At 52.2% G+C, this 15,855-nt stretch overlaps 5 protein-coding genes across 5 annotated transcripts; 2 read left to right on the top strand and 3 right to left on the bottom strand.

Moving 5' to 3' along the window:
* Positions 1-152: 152 nt before the first annotated feature.
* PV06_04194 (uncharacterized protein) lies at positions 153-1,343 on the bottom strand (the record flags this gene model as incomplete). Its single annotated transcript, XM_016405056.1, has 4 exons — positions 153-295; positions 411-879; positions 1,019-1,224; positions 1,304-1,343. 4 exons carry the CDS (start codon positions 1,341-1,343, stop codon positions 153-155), a joined length of 858 nt encoding a protein of 285 aa, XP_016263262.1.
* Positions 1,344-1,974: 631 nt separating this feature from the next.
* PV06_04195 (uncharacterized protein) lies at positions 1,975-4,452 on the bottom strand (the record flags this gene model as incomplete). The annotated part of the gene is made up of 5 exons (XM_016405057.1): positions 1,975-2,611; positions 2,673-3,257; positions 3,338-3,732; positions 3,778-3,977; positions 4,029-4,452. The coding sequence occupies 5 exons, from the start codon at positions 4,450-4,452 to the stop codon at positions 2,026-2,028; spliced, it is 2,190 nt and encodes a 729-aa protein (XP_016263263.1). The 3' UTR covers positions 1,975-2,025.
* Positions 4,453-7,021: 2,569 nt separating this feature from the next.
* PV06_04196 (uncharacterized protein) lies at positions 7,022-8,401 on the top strand (the record flags this gene model as incomplete). Its single annotated transcript, XM_016405058.1, has 8 exons — positions 7,022-7,084; positions 7,144-7,341; positions 7,406-7,643; positions 7,693-7,829; positions 7,891-7,943; positions 7,999-8,046; positions 8,110-8,220; positions 8,278-8,401. 8 exons carry the CDS (start codon positions 7,022-7,024, stop codon positions 8,399-8,401), a joined length of 972 nt encoding a protein of 323 aa, XP_016263264.1.
* Positions 8,402-11,322: 2,921 nt separating this feature from the next.
* PV06_04197 (uncharacterized protein) lies at positions 11,323-15,795 on the bottom strand (the record flags this gene model as incomplete). The annotated part of the gene is made up of 3 exons (XM_016405059.1): positions 11,323-14,704; positions 14,769-15,625; positions 15,684-15,795. The coding sequence occupies 3 exons, from the start codon at positions 15,793-15,795 to the stop codon at positions 13,652-13,654; spliced, it is 2,022 nt and encodes a 673-aa protein (XP_016263265.1). The 3' UTR covers positions 11,323-13,651.
* Positions 11,330-13,346, top strand: PV06_04198 (uncharacterized protein; the record flags this gene model as incomplete). Its single annotated transcript, XM_016405060.1, has 5 exons — positions 11,330-11,449; positions 11,534-11,713; positions 11,795-12,010; positions 12,088-12,210; positions 12,291-13,346. 5 exons carry the CDS (start codon positions 11,330-11,332, stop codon positions 13,344-13,346), a joined length of 1,695 nt encoding a protein of 564 aa, XP_016263266.1.
* Positions 15,796-15,855: the final 60 nt, after the last annotated feature.

The raw sequence follows: 15,855 nt of genomic DNA on the forward strand, positions 1-15,855 counted from the left end.
AAATTGTCTTTCTGTGGCTTGAAGAAACCATTCACCGCACGTGACGGCAGGGCTATTGTTCGCATTTGGTCGTCAGCAGGGCCGTTCGGATTGTATGGTAGATATAGGTCCACCAAGTATAGACTGTCGTGGTTGACGTGGGGAGAGACTCACTATGTCTTCTTCGGGCCTTGCATGACCACGTTCTTCCTACCCGTGTTGAAATAGGCAATCGAGTACCGATCAGGGGACGGGCCGACCTCCTTTGCTCGAACACGATGGAAATTGGCCTTGAGACGATCATCGGACCATGCCACTGTGTTTGAGAAAGAGAGGAGAAAAGTCAGCACCCAAGTCAATTTGTAGAGGAAAGGATGAACGTTTGGGAGGGGAAGGGGGAGGGAGACAGGGAGTGGCGGGGGGCAACTCACTTAACATGTCTCCGATATTGACAACGATCGGTCCTGTTTCAGCGGACAATGGCGTGAACGTATCTCCGATGCCGTAAGAGTGGCAGCTCTCACGTCCAGGGCAGATTTCAAGACCGTCCTCACCGTCCCTCTGGAACAAGAGCGTCAAACACCCTATGTCGGTGTGCGTGCCGGCACGCCACGTGCCCGCCGCACCCTTCTCCGAGGCCATGTAGTGCAGCAGGCGGAGCTGAGTGAGGGAGTCTTCGGCATTCACGTCCATTGCCTTGCGGAAGTAGTCTTCCTCGAAGCCCAGTGCGACAGAGAGGCACGAGAGTACCTGGTCGGAAATACGTTCACACTTGGCCATGAACTGGGACGTGGTCTTTCGGAAACCCGGAACCTCCTCATCGGAGGGCCATTGCGAGTTCTTCATCAGCCAGAAGGACTCCTTCTGGTCGATAGCGTTTGTGCTGGGTCGGAGTTGGGACTTTTTGTCGTGCACGAGGAGAAGGGGTTAGCAACTTTTTTTCTCTTTTCAAACCTCTTGCGCCTCGTGTCGAAAACATCAATTTGGGGGGGGAGGAGGAGGAGGCAGTTTCTGATTTTCGCATGGCAATTTTGCTTACCTTGTATTCCCATCCATTGTTGGTCTTGACATCGTGAGGGATACGTGCTTTGACGTCCAGAGGGAGATCGAAATAGGCCTTTGAAATGGCGAATTGGGCCTCTATTTCCTCCCTGGTGATGCCGTGGTCGACCAATTTCAAAAACCCGGCATGTTCGCATGCATCCACCAGCTCCTTGGTGATGATGTCTCGGCGACTTTCGAAATCTACGTGCTCAAATCGTATCAATGATGTGATATTCTTCGTTGATTTTTGTTTGATTGTATTGAAGGGAACGTTACATACCTCGAAGGGATATGGCTGGGACTAATTGTTTCTCTTCCATTTTGGCGTTTGTCAAATCCTTTATCAAACACTCGGAGAATATGCTTTACAGAAAAAGATGGAGGTATTTGACCGTTGTTATATTTGAATCGGTTTTAGTTGTCACTCACACAAAAATCCCAAGGACGTGTCGATGAACGTCTGTATACGCTTTCGGTGCAGGTGTTTACAAGGGCCCGGGGCGCTTGACTCTTGCCATGGCTTGCTGATCTGGCTTCAATGCGTAGCCATCCTTGTGAGGTTGACTTCAAGTTACCTGAACCGGTTTAGTTTGCGGTTAGCTACCAGTTCTTCCCACAACCGTCCCGCAGAACACTGCCGTACGATAGGGGCGGCCGCTACCCCAGTAATCTTTTGGCGTGAACATGGTCAGCTGCACCCCGCGCATTAGCCTAGACATATTTCTTGTGTCGACATGGCGTGTCCATCGTTCCCGATGGCTAAAGGAATAGCCTGTCCTAGAATGCGAGCAGTCTTATTGGGCGGCGATGACCTCTGTCATTGATTTCCTTTGACAAGGTTACGGATATGCTACATTGTTTGGCTGCGGCTGTGCAAGAGTTTAATGCCATGAAGTGAGGATGTGTCATGAATTAGAATGATTGAGCAGGATCTCGGGAGGACCAATCCCTCGGCTGTGTGAGAGAGAAAGGGAGAGAGAGAGACAGAGCATCTTTCCGTTTTCATAGCTCAAATCCACAATCAAACGGCAGCGTTTGTGAGACTTCCATTGCGAAATCATCCCACCATGCCGTATTCCAATTCTCCGCAAGGGTGGTGTCGGATGGAGGTTGCATGTGGTACGTAGAAGCCGAGTAACTCAAAGGGGCCTCCATTGGGGCACGGTATCCGTTGTCTTCGCGGCCAGGAAAGAAATCGTGCGGCACATCATCGCCTGATTGTAGTTGACTGGGCATGTTCGCACCCGGTCCCGGCAGCTCGCCCCTACGCAGTGAGGATGTGTTTCCAGGGGCGAGATGAAGAACCTGCTGCTGGTCAGATGCCTCGTCGGAATCTAGAGAAAGGATATCCATGAGCAAGTTCTGATGGGTCTTTCGGCGTTCAATGGCCCGGTTTTGCCGGTGTCTGTATATTGCTTCCGCAAAACTGTTCATTACATCGTAGTAGCGTTCCGCCTGGGGACTCGCCTTGGTCAACATGTGCAGGACCTCGCGGGACTGTGTGAACGCGTCGCTAACATCAAAGGATGAGTCGTCGGGGATAAGCATGGAAAATCCAAGCACGAGCGAAGTACTGAAGATCCAAGATCTAATGAGCACATTTCAGTTAGCCGCTGACTCTCCAAGTGCCCAAAGCAGAAACAACTCACTTTAGTATGCAGAGATTGTGGATCAGTGAGCCTGGCTTGAGTAGCCGGTGACAATTCTGTGCAACATGGACGCCTGCCCAGACGCATATACGAGCAAGCTTGCTAACGCTAGGGTCCACGCGGGATATATCTGGGGGACTGGACCATGTCGTAGTCGACTGGGAGCAGGTCAGCCTGTACATCAAGAATGGCCGAGTGACAAGCATGACCGCCCAATAGTAAGAGCAAGAGACATGAATGTTTCCAATCAGTGGTTCTTCGCCAGACAGCGTAGATGCTGGCGTGGCAGAGAATTTGCGGAGGCCGTGGGGTAAAGTCGCGCTCAAGGTGTTGAGCTTTTCCAGATACTTCTCGCCCGTATTGACATCAATGCTCTTCGCCTCCAATATATCATGAAATATCTGGTCCATCATGGAGGTGAACCGATAGGTAGCATCCAAGCATAGTTCCCTATGACTGAGAGTCTCTTTGGTGCTGATTTCAAAGGCTTCGGGCTCCACTGACATGGGAGGAGAGGCAGTCAGCCTGCCCATGCTTGTGTTTGTGATGATGTCTATTGTCCTCAAACTCTTCCAGAATCGAGACCTGGGAGACATAGACAGATCAGTTCGTGTATTGTGTACGTTGTGGAGGAAACAATCGGAAGAATCAGAGCTCTAGCATACCTTAAATGTTGTTCAGCACTTGTGGTATTACTATAATGCTCCGGAACGTGCAGCCCGAGAGCATAGGCTGACTTCGCCGCAATACCTATATACATGAAGGCAGCATTGCGACGACAAGCACCTAGCATGTAGAAGGCCATGAGAACAAAGCACCGAGTGATGGCGATGTCCGGATCTTCCACCATGCTTTGGAAAGCAGCCTTTTGTCCCAGGTAGAAATACTTCTTCGCATACTGGAGATCCAATTTGCAGGAAGCGCGGCACTGGGCTCCTATTGCGATTGCAATATAAAGTGCAGCCATCGACTCGTCTGGTATTGTCTCTTCGGCATTGTTGGTCATCGCCATCATGACCGCAAGTTCCTCTTGGTTGTAGACGTCGAGAATACCATTAGACTGTCTGGGGTCAGTAGAACTTCGCCATGTCGGGAGAAGACATACCGCAGCCAGATAGCTCTGAATAAAATTCTGCTTTTCCCTCACATCTTCTGCCGGACTCACTGGCATGCGGTCTAGAAGATCTGTCCTTGGTAAGTGGGCATCGGCGCGATTTTCAGACCATGTTGAGGAGCTGAGGTGTTGAGCTAGCAATTCCCGAAGGTATTGATTGAACGAGAGAGCCACGGCGTCTCCCACGAACTCTACGCTGTGCGATTAGGAGGTTGCCAGCATTTCTTCGGGTCATTCCATACCTCTCTCACCGCGCGAATCCACGAGCATTCGGCTTCTTATGATAATTGGTACTCTAGGTGAAACGGCAGTTTGTGATGACCGTGGGCTCACATCTTCGGGAGCGGTGCTCGATGGAGCATTGGACGCAAGTCTTGACGGCTCCTCAGCAGAGCACGATGCCTGATCTGCAACATCATGACTCTGAAGCTGGTCAACATGCGAATTGGTGCTGGACGAGGTCTTATTCACGCGCCCAGAAGCAATTTGATTGAGCTTGATTCGAGGTCGGTCGAATCTGGGGTAGAAACAAGCATGGGCGATGCCTCTCTTCTCGCAAGTGCCGCAGGGTAGCAGGGCGTCACAACGTCTCTTTGCCGACTTGCAGGGACCACAGGCCTTGACTGCCCTTTGCCTCAACTCGGGAGGAATTGGTGGTCGGGGCATCAGAAAGAATGGACTTCGCACCAAAGGCCAGTCAGTGCCTTGGATGAAGCGGAGGTTGCTTAGAGGGTGTCGGGGGTCATAACGTATCTAAAGGTGGGGTTTGCCTCGACCACAACACCATTTCTTATCGCCTATCAGTATGGGTGACAAACGAGAACTTCTGGCGCGCTCACAGGCGGCCGGGAGACATGACTAAAAGTCTAGGTAATAAATAGGCAACTAGCTTAGGTGTAACTCGGGCGGAGTACAATTTATTCCATTCAGGGTAGATGTCTACCCAGCTGCACTGGTGAATCTGCTATTTCAGCACGAATGGAATGATACTGTTCACTACACAATATGATTCTCCTTCCAACAATCTCGGCACCAGGTCTCCTATGCTTTGGATTCAACCGGGAATCCTTGCACATCAACGTTGCTCATGGACTCGACGCCTTGAAGTTCTTCCGGCGGGCCAGTGTAATATTTACGGGCTCGAGCAGCATACCATGCACCGCCCAATATAACCGTTGATGACAAAACCACGACTGTGTAATTCATTGTCACTTTGTTCACCGGAAGGACAAAGGGAAACTCGAAGAAGATCAGGGTGAATAAAGTCCACCCACACATGACTATGTTAGAAGTCCAACCCAGGGCCTTGCCTAAGCGAAAATCACCAAGCTTAGCTGCTCTGCGACCTTGGCACATGTTGACAAGCACCGGCACGATGAAGGTGAGGTTATTCAGAACCATTGAGGAGGATAGGATGGCACTGAAAGCCGTAGTGTTTCCGATGTAGATAAGTGCGAGCAGTAACTGGATGACCGCTGTCAAGACCGTGGACCAAAGCGGGATGCCGAGCTTCTCGTTGACTTTCGCCCATGTTTTCGAAAACGGGAGGGCGTTGTCTCTTGCAAGGGCCCAATTCAGGCGAACGGTTGCAATGAAGATGTCGAAGAACGCTGGAACTCCCGCGAAGAAGACTACCAGCAAGAGTCCGATGCCGACTGCCTGGCCCCCAGCTTGTCGGTACATTTCAGCGATAGGCAGTCCCGTCTTAGTGGTAAGAACGGCTTCGTAGTTGGTGACGCTGAAGAAGAGGCTGATGATGAAGAAGAGACAAGTGATGCAATTCACCCCTACCACAGCAAGTAGAGCTCGAGGAATTGCCATCGACGGGTGCCTCACTTCTTCCGCAAAATGCACCGCTGCGTCGAAGCCTGAAAAGCCAAAGGCTGGATTAATTAGTCCTATACAGGCCGCAATACCATTGCTGGACCATCCAGTCTGATTGATGAAAGTTGCAAAGACCTGTTTTGCCGATGCTTTTGGGGACGACTTGGCCAGGACCACTATGGCAGACACAAAGCAGCCGGTGGCAGTCCAAGCCAAACCAGCACGCGCGACAAAGGGCATCAAGCGATCGCCGATGGTAGCCATGATAAACGCCACCACGACAAATGCTTCGAAGACCACGAAGGTCATCCATCGCTAGTATTGTGTTAGCTGTGATGGAAGATTGGTTCTAACGTTCCGTGACACACCTCGATGACCAGGTCGTTGTTCGCAAGGCTTGCCAGAGCCATTACACATTGTGCCAGAAACAACCCAGCGCTCGTGGTGCCAAAGATCCAGGCGGCGAGGTTTAACAAGCCTGTGATATAACTGAGTGGTGCTGCCAGCTTCTTCGGAGAAAGCCTGGCTACCCAGTTATACGCGCCAGCTGAGGTAGGGTACGCGCTGGCGAGCTCGCCCAAAGAGAGCGCTGTGAACAGGGCCATGATGGTAACCAGGAGCCATCCGAAAATGATAGTCGGCGGTCCGCCATTGGCAAGACCTGTACCACGGTAATTCTTTTAGCTCGATTTCATCTGGCTGTTTGGAATAAGGCAGCTTACCTGTGATCAAAGCACCACCGACTGCACCCCAGGAATTGCAAACGACAACGGCAACTCCGGCCAGCGCCAAGGGTGAATACTGCCGGCGTAGTTCTGGCTTATAGCCAAGCTCGGCTAGCTTTGAGTCATCGTTGTTTGTGACTTCGACTTGGGTCTTTATGCTATCAGGCATGATGGTGATAAGTGAGAGTGTTTAGTAGCCCTGGGAAGAAGATCAACCTGGCTGATGATGCATATGCGAGGGCATGCGCACGCTGTCCTTTTAACATCGACATCGCCAGCGTATTCCTGTCTTGGGTGGCGGCCTATCGCCAACATTGCAAGTGATAAGGGTGAGTTCGCGGGCGGCGTGGCGTCACCCCCAATAGGCATCGAGGGGTTTAGGTCTCAACGGCCTGGGCTTCTCTGATTGCGAACAATCTGATTGAGTCCGTAGCCGGGACGGATCCACTCCCACTATCTCAGGCCCGCTCGAATGTTAAGATAGGAGCACACCAATTTCCTGTGTTGGCTTGTATCTAAACTTGTCACGACCGTGGTATTATTGAACAGCAAAGAACGCGCGGGAAGCATACCTCAAGTCTGAACTGGGGTTTGGAACCTGGTCGGAAGTTCCTTGACGTGCCGCAGCTGCAACACTAAGCTCTGGCTGTAGCTTTCTTTCAACCAAACGATCTACAGGAGGAAAAATGGATTCTGTATTCGACAAAATCGCCGAGTCTACAGTGACTTTCAATCTGGGTGACGAAGAGGTGAGCATATGTACCACAATATTGTACTTCGCAGCAATATCTGACCCCCGAGCATCTAGACTTGGAGGGAACTTTACGAGCCTTTCTATTCACCCCCACCAGCAAGTGTGAAAGTTGTCAAAGACAGGCAGTACGGCTCCCATGAACGGCATCGCCTTGATGTATACGTCCCAAGTTCCCAGCAAGGAGGAAAACCCGTGCTTCTCTTTGTGCATGGCGGAGGCTTCTTCTCGGGGGATAAAGGCTGGAGTGACAAGGTACGTTGCGGTTTTAGTTTGTCTCTAGTGATGCTCTTATGGCTTGCTAACACGCGGGTACAAGTGCTGGGCCAATATTGGCTATTTCTTTGCCAACGCTGGTATTGTGGTCGTGATTGCAAATCATCGACTGGTTCCCCATGTACAACATCCTGGGGGAGCAGAAGACATCCAAATGGTTCGCGAGTGGATTTATCACAACATCAACTCCCCAGATTATGGCCATGGCGATCCCAACAAAACAGTTCTCTTCGGTCATTCTTCTGGTGGCGCCCATATTGCCACAAATTTGTTCCTGACAAGTAAGCTGTACCAGCCATGCTTTTTCGAGCACCCGTTGACAACAACTAGGCAAGACTCGGGTTTTCCCTCCCGTGGCCGGGGTCATGTTCTTCAGCGTGCCATGGTGGTTTGACACTGTGACTCGACCCATCAGAAAGCGAGTGATAACGCAATACTATGGTTCAGACAATGAGGAAGTTTGGGGGGTGAGATTTTTCCCCGGAGGGCGTCGTCTCAGATGTTTTGTTGCTGATCGGAACGCTACAGCCCCAGTCTCCTCTTGGTCTCTTCCGACAGCTTCCTGCCGATTCGCCATTTCTGTAAGCTCCCACTTGACTGTGTATCAAAGGCCCAAGTCTAATCGTACCAAAACAGAGACTCTGACAAAGTACCTGTGTATGTGGGAACGGTCAAATGGGAAGTGTATGTGAAGTGCCCCGTCGAAGTCAACAACAGCTTCTCAACAAAATCACTGACTGCATATAGCAAGGAGGCCGTGGATTCAAACATGGTGTTCTTCGATGCTTACAGGGCCAAGAGCAAGCCTGCAGGCACTCTACCATTACTCAATGTCCTGGACAAGCACAACCACCTCAGGTATTACTTTTCCTATGATACGGGTCATGACAACAACTGACGCTAGTTTCAAAACAGCAATGTTCTCTCGATTGGAACCGAAGACACGTCTCAAAGCAGTTTGATCCTGGACTTCGTTGACTCCTGTGTTCGCAACGTTGAAAAGCGCGGAGGTGATGCGGCATCCAAACCCAGTCTTTGAGCCCAAGAAGCGGGCTTTAGACCCTTTACACAGATATTTCAGTGGGAGAAAATACATTCCACTCAATCGCTTCACTCAATCGCTTGTGACTGGGTATTTCCAGAGTCATCAAGTCACGTAACGCGCAAAAATGATTAGCTGTTCGTTTCAAAGGATTCGAGGGGCAATGTCCCCACACCCTCAAGGGTGCTGCGGCCCGCAACATCTAATGCCCCGCCCAAGACGTGGGCTCCCTTATCGTGCGAAACTGGAAGTAATAAGAATTTCTCAAGCTTGACCGGGTAGAGTTCTGGATCTTCTCCTCTTCTGACCTAGAGGCCAAATGGCTAATTGACCTTCGCCTAAGTAGTGTTATATAGGTTGTACAAGGTAAAAGTGTTACACGGTCACAACATCAAAAGAAACCACGCCAACACGGCTTCGTAACGATATCCTGACAGGGCTTTACATCATGGGACTTCTTCATACTGCTACCGAGCTGCCAAAACAACTGTTCATTAACAATGAATACGTCGATCCGAAACACTCGGTGAAGCGCAGCTTGTACAACCCCGCAACTGGCGAGCTGGTAGCCGACGATGTCCCTGTCGCTGGAGAGCAGGACGTCGTCTACGCCGTCGACTGCGCCGAGAAGGCATTTCCAGCATGGAAGAAAGTCTCACCGACCCAGCGTCGCGACATACTATTGAAATTTGCCAGTCTGGTCGAAGAACATGCAACGGAGCTCGCAGCAATGACTCGCCTGACGCTCGGTTCTCCCGTCAAATTCAACGAGTTCGAAATCGCATTGGCGGTTGACGCCATGCGCTACTACATAGGCTGGATCGACAAATTCAACGGTGAATCTTTCCCCCAGGATGACGGCTTTCTCAAGATCATCCGCAATGAACCCCTAGGAGTTACGGCAGGTATAGTACCTTGGAACGGACCTTTGATCACACTGGGCATGAAAGGCGCTCCGGCCCTGGTGACTGGCAACTGCTTCATATTCAAACCGTCCGAAAAGACCCCATTTGCTGCAATTGCTCTGGGAGCTTTGGCCAAGGAAGCGGGCTTGCCTCCGGGTGTTTTTCAGGTCCTACCAGGTGACGGGACGACGGGGGCGTTGCTGGCAAGTCATATGCGCGTCCGTAAGATCAGCTTCACGGGTAGCATCGCAACGGGAAAGAAGATTCAAGAATTGGCAGCAAAGTCAAATCTTAAGCGAGTCACCTTGGAATTAGGAGGCAAATCACCTTCGCTTGTCTTCAATGACTGCGATCTTGACAACGCTGTCCGATGGACGGTCGACGGCATCGCCCTGAATGCTGGCCAGGTATGCATGGCGGCTAGTAAGGTGTATGTCCAGGAGGGGATCTATCAAAAGTTCGTGGATAAGTATGTCGCATATATGAAAGAAAAGGCCACCACGATCGGTGATCCACGAGACGAGAAGACAGAGATCGGCCCTCTTGTGGATGAAGGACAGTATAACCGTGTCCGAGGCTTCATCGAACGTGAGAAGCAGGGTAAAGGGAAACTCCTGGTGGGAGGACCACGGGAAGGAGTCAGAGTAAGTTTATCATCCTTCGCGTTTCGGACTACCGATTTCACCTTAAGAAGGCGTCATGGGATCTTGTCAACATCATCACTGATCATTTGGCCTTTTTTTAAACAGGGTTATTACATTGATCCTACAGTCTTCGCAGAGCCAGACCTAGACTCTGAGATTCACACCCAAGAGATCTTTGGGCCCGTATCAGTCATTCATCGCTTCAAGACCGAGGAAGAAGCCTTGGAACTTGCCAACAACTCAGAGTTCGGACTGATGGCGGGAGTCTTCACGCAAGATATCAACAAGGCCTTGAGGGTTGCTTCTGATATTGACAGTGGGATGGTTGGTATCAACTGTGTGACTCTGAATTTCATCACAGCACCATTTGGTGGAAGCAAGCAAAGTGGCATTGGGCGCGAGTGTGGCATCAGCGCATTGAAAGCATTTACTGAACTAAAGACTGTGATGATAAACTTGACATATTAAAGGTCTAGCTAGAGTGTCATGAAAATCCCACGAACAACAGTCCACCTGTCTTGGTCAACGACATACAGTTTCCAGGGTTCCTCATTCCGTAATGCAGTGCAAGGGGGAGGTCTGATCAGTTCTCATGCCGGGGGATAGACGATGCTTCTCCCCGCTAACCCCTCGCACAGGCGAGTCCGACCCCAGGAGCACACAAAACACATTGTGAGCGGACAATCAATGGCGGGAGTCATTTCAGCCTTGACAAATACACACAGCTACCTGCTGTCGCCTTTGCCAACTTATTCCACCGGGTGATTGAAAGGGCTGTTGCGGACCGCGAATCTGCTTGGCAACTTGCATTCAATCTCTGCGAGGTCTGCACGAGTTGCTACCGAGGGTCAGCATCTCAAGGTACAGTATAGATATGGACTTGCCATCAGCGAATGAAGTTGCTATTGAGCAATCACCACCGGTCGCGATGCCAGCCCGCCGCGTGTTGACCTACGCCAGAGAGTGACTGATGGTTGTAGAAAGACGCGGCTCCGCGTTGGCATGTGGGTCTGATAGTGGGCGAACCAACCAGCGGCTTCGCATTCGATGACCAGTTTCGGTTTTGAACACTTATCGGCCATGTGGACCTTCGTTCCAAGCCTTTAGAGGTCCATGGAGAAAAGCTGCTGCACCAAAAGTCCGAGCCGCAAACATAGCTTCGACATGAAGCGTCAAGGCCAGACAGGAAGCGATCGCTATCTTGCCCCTCAACTTGTCGAGGTGAGCACTGGCAAGGTATATTAACTTGCAATACAACGCTGGGCTAGGATGGGAATGGAGGAAGACTTTTGGACTGTCCTAGTTTGCGACGCAAATTCCCAAGTCTTCTCAAGTCGAGATCATCACACTGAAGGGAACAACAGTCATCGCCCAACATGACGGCTGAAGAAGTTCCCATCCCGGGCACAGTGCACCTCATCGACTTGGAGGGCACCATGCAAGCGACTCACGGGTCGGGAGAAAACAAAGATCTCATCCTCATCCCAACACCCACCGTGAGTTCACGAACATTCACATTTGGAAAAAAAGAAGGAGACTAGCTGGCTGACTCGATGTTTGTTTCTTGGGTATCACCTCAGGACGACCCCAACGACCCTCTGACATGGTCTCCCCGACGCAAGTTGCTGGCGCTGTCGTGCATGATCGCGTACATGATGGCGGTGGGAGTCTCCACAGCAGCCATGTACTCGGTCTTTGGTGACATTCAGGCCAACTCGACCTTGACCTTGAACAATCTCAACCAGGGCACAGGATACATGGTAAGCTTGGCTGCGGTCGATGCGCGCTGAAGCATACCACATGCGATGCACATCCGGGCGCTAACATGTGTGCAAAAACAGTTCCTCCTGCTAGGCTGGAGTTGCTTGTTCTGGCAACCGTTTGCACTGCAGTTCGGCAAACGTCCCACGTACCTGATCAGTGTCCTGGGGACCATGGGAACGATGATTTGGGCCCCTTACACCACGAACAATGCGCAGTGGATCGCCAGCAAGATCCTCCAGGGTTTCTTCGGATCGCCCATCGAGAGCCTCTGCGAGATTACCATTACCGATCTGGTCAGTTTGCTTGTCCGATGAATATGTCCTCCAACAAAAGGTCTGCCTGCTGATACTCTTTGCGTGTTCTACTACAGTACTACACTCACCAGAGAGGATTCTACACGGCCGTGTATGCGCTGTCTCTGTCTGGCAGCAACCTCAGCGCTCCCATCATTTCGGGCTTCATTGCCACCGGACAAGGCTGGCGATGGGTTCTGGTGAGTGCTCATGACCGTGGCCCCCTCCCCGTTTCCACTCACATTTTTCCGTTTTGCTGACAAAAGAGTATTTTGAGTAGTACTGGTGCGCCATCCTCTGCGCCATTGTGTTTGTCTTCCTGTTCTTCTTCATGGAGGAGACCAACTTTGTCCGGCTCCACGTTCAAGCCTCTGTGGCCGCCGTCACGGTCGAGGAGGAAGAAAAGCGCCTTGAAAGCACGTCGGTCGAGACGCCTGCGGAAGAAACCAAGGAATCCGCAGTGACCGGCACCAACAACATCGGCTCGATCAACACCTCCGAGCTCGACGAGGGAGTGGTGTCTCAAGACCAACAACAACGACAACGACGGCAACAAAAACCCAAGACGTACCTGACCAAGCTTCAACTCTGGCAAAAGGAGGACCTGCGGAAGGAAAACCACTTCTGGGGCATGGTGAAGCGGCCCCTGATCTACCTGCGCTTCCCCGTCATCGTGTTCTGCGGCTTCTACTACGGGTCCAGCCTGGTGTGGTTCAACGTGCTCAACGCCACCTCGGCGCTCATCCTCTCCGGGACCTACGGGTTCAGCACCAGCATGGTCGGCGTGTCCTACATCGCGCCCCTGCTGGGGGTGTTTGTCGGCGCCGCCTACACCGGCATCTGGGGCAACCGGGTCACCCTGGCCATGGCCCGCCGGAGGGGCGGCATCCTCGAGAGCGAGTACCGCCTCTGGCTCCTCACCCCGGCGATCGTCCTGCTGCCGTTCGGCCTGATCCTCTGGGGCGTCGGGTCCAGCCGGGGGATCCACTGGTTCGGCGCCGTCTTCGCCGCCTTCGTCGTCTCGGGCGCGAGCGCTATCTCCGTCCAGGGCATGTGCAACTACTGCATCGAGTCGTACCGCGCGCTGAGCGGCGAGGCCATCGTCACCGTCATCCTGATCCGGAACACGATGAGCTTCGCCATCGGCTACGGGGTCACGCCCTGGGTCCAGAACCTGGGCCACCAGAACGCCTTCATCGTGGCCGCCGCGGCCGCCATGGTCCAGTGCGCCACGGTCCTGGTCATGATCTGGAAGGGCAAGAGCCTGCGCAAGAAGAGCGCAGCTCGGTATGCCCAGTACGTGGAAAAGATGGCGGCTGTCGGCATGGCTCACTAGCGAGCGAGCGCAGAACCAATTTCACTTTCACGAAGCCTCGTCCGGTGCTGAGGGAAGTTTTCTGTACTTCAGCTGATTGATGTACGAAAATCAAAGCAGAGTTCAAGTATATATTGTGAATGCAGACATGTTTGTCATGTCACGTCCACATGCCATCAAATTTCCTGGCAGGCCGTATTCCGCACATGTTTCGTTCTTAATCAAGCATTCAGAACAAGGGAGCACATTCCTCATGACTACACCGCAAGTCGGACAGAATATCACCGTGTTCGTTTGTGGGGGTTATTAACCGTAGGAAACTTTGGTCAGTTGATCAGCATTTCGCATCCCTTTTCCACGAACACGGTCGTCCAGACCAGATCCTCCCCCCGGTCACGTCTCTCCCAGATTTCTTCCAGAGTCTCACCCAGGACCATGACGGCCGCGATGCCGTTCTTGTGCCGTAGTTGATCTACAACCCCCTGAACCCACTTCCGCTCCTGCTCGCCAGAGCAAAATTGTCCGGCGGTCATGAGCGGGTAAGAACACACGTTGAACAGGCGGCTCTCGGGCGGTATCGCGCTCAATAGTGAAATGATGTGTGACGATAGAGCGGCAAAGTACGCGTCGGATGTGGGAGATGAGGGACCGGAGAGGAGCGGTAGCCGCCTTGCCAGAACGGATGGATACGTATGGTACAGTTCCAGTAGTGCCGCGAACCGATATGCACTGCCCATAATTTGACAGTAGTGTACCAGAGAGTTGTCCTGGTCAATCAAGGAAGAAGATGGGGTCGCGCTGCCAGACACACTGTTGGTGTCGCTCGGTGGCTCAGGGTCCATAGAGTTGATCCATGAGAGAACAACGTCATCTGGAGATGGCGAGTTGGGTAACCCTTCTGAGGCGGAAGCTTGGAGGGTGTATGGCATCGGGCTGAACAGGGCCACCGATTCGGCGTCATCGAAACCACCCAGGCTCTCGTCAGAGAAACAACTCTCACCGGCATATCCGTGCCGACCCTCCAGTAAAGAAGCTTCAATGGCTAGCACGATCTCTTCGCGGCGTTTTGTCCACTTTCCAAAAGGGACCTGTCGAGCCAACGCGTTCAACTGACATATCGCAGGCAATACCTCCGACCAAGATCCCAAAAGAACGTCGACCCTCCCATCACACACCTTTTCGACCCAAACAGAATCCTGCACTGCGATGTGCGGCCGTGGTACATAGATTCGAGACGTCATGCTGGTCAACATCTCCAACCACCCCAGCAGTCTGATGAAGCAGGCCGGAATGGTGTCGAGCAATCCAGCCCGCACTTCGAACAATTGCCTCACAGCCTCGAGATAGACCAAGCCACAAGCGTTGGGATTGAAATAGCTCTACACAATCGTTCAAGATCTTTAGACGTGCATTACGAGACTTTTGTTTTGGGAATGGACTCACTTCTGTTGCCGCAAGCATGAGACAGGTCACTGCAGTCTCGTGTCCGGCCCTGACGGAACGGACCTTCTCCCTAACAGTAGCAACGGCCTGTGATCGCAGGGCCACTGCGTAATCCGGAATGTTGGTGTCGTTCCGGCTGTTGGACTGGTGAAGACAAGCGATAGCGGCCAGGACTTGCGTGAGAGGTCCATCCGTCGACATGTAAGGCAGCAGCGCCGCGCCAAACGGGTCATCAGGCCCATCGCAGATGGTGAAAATTGGCACGACAGATGAGAAGTAATGCCCGATGTAGAAGGAGCGTACCTGAGAAGATAAACTCACCTGGCGAAGCGGGCTCGCGCAGATGGAATCCCGTGACCTTTGTCGATCAAGAGATTCACTGTCAAAAGTGGTTTCAAAGCTATCGCGACAGCTATTGTCACTGGGAGTTGAGACTTCTACATCTCTCATCGCAGTATCGGTGTTGTCAAGATCCCAGCATCGTTCAAATCCATATTGGATGGCTTCTGAATAGTCGTAGTCTGGACCGCGGGGCGGATAGGATCCCGGAGAGAAAGAAGCATTGCCGATGGCTGCCCTTGTGGTCTTCATTCTAGCGAATGAAGCCCTTTGAGGGTCGAGGGGAACACATTTGCCCGCGGTGAAGTCTTCTTCTCCGGTAATGCACTGCTTAGGCAAGCTTCGTCGGTGCTTCGTTGGACTCTTGTCGGAAACCTGGTCAATTGTCGTATCTGTGCGCCATTTGAGGGGTGCTGTAGTTTTGGGCCCGGGGCATTCCAGACCACGCTTTAAGCATCTCGCACAGCTTGGAATTGTTCCATCGCATTTGATGCGGCGCTGCTTGCATGTATCGCACCCTTGAAGTCAGAGTCAGCAAAGATGTTTGTGATCTTGCGAGCACGGCTGCGGGCTTACCCAGTCGGCTCTTTCGACAACGCGGGGGGAGCGTCGTCTGTGCCGACTTCCCACTTGTCAAGATTTGGGGGACTGTGAACAACACAGACTGACGGTCCTTTTCGTTCAACATGTTCGCTTACGAGGACTGTAACATGATACAGGGTATTTTGGCGCTATATGCTCGTCCTCA

The sequence above is a fragment of the Exophiala oligosperma genome, assembly GCF_000835515.1.
Source record: "Exophiala oligosperma strain CBS 72588 unplaced genomic scaffold supercont1.4, whole genome shotgun sequence".
NCBI lineage: Eukaryota > Fungi > Ascomycota > Eurotiomycetes > Chaetothyriales > Herpotrichiellaceae > Exophiala > Exophiala oligosperma.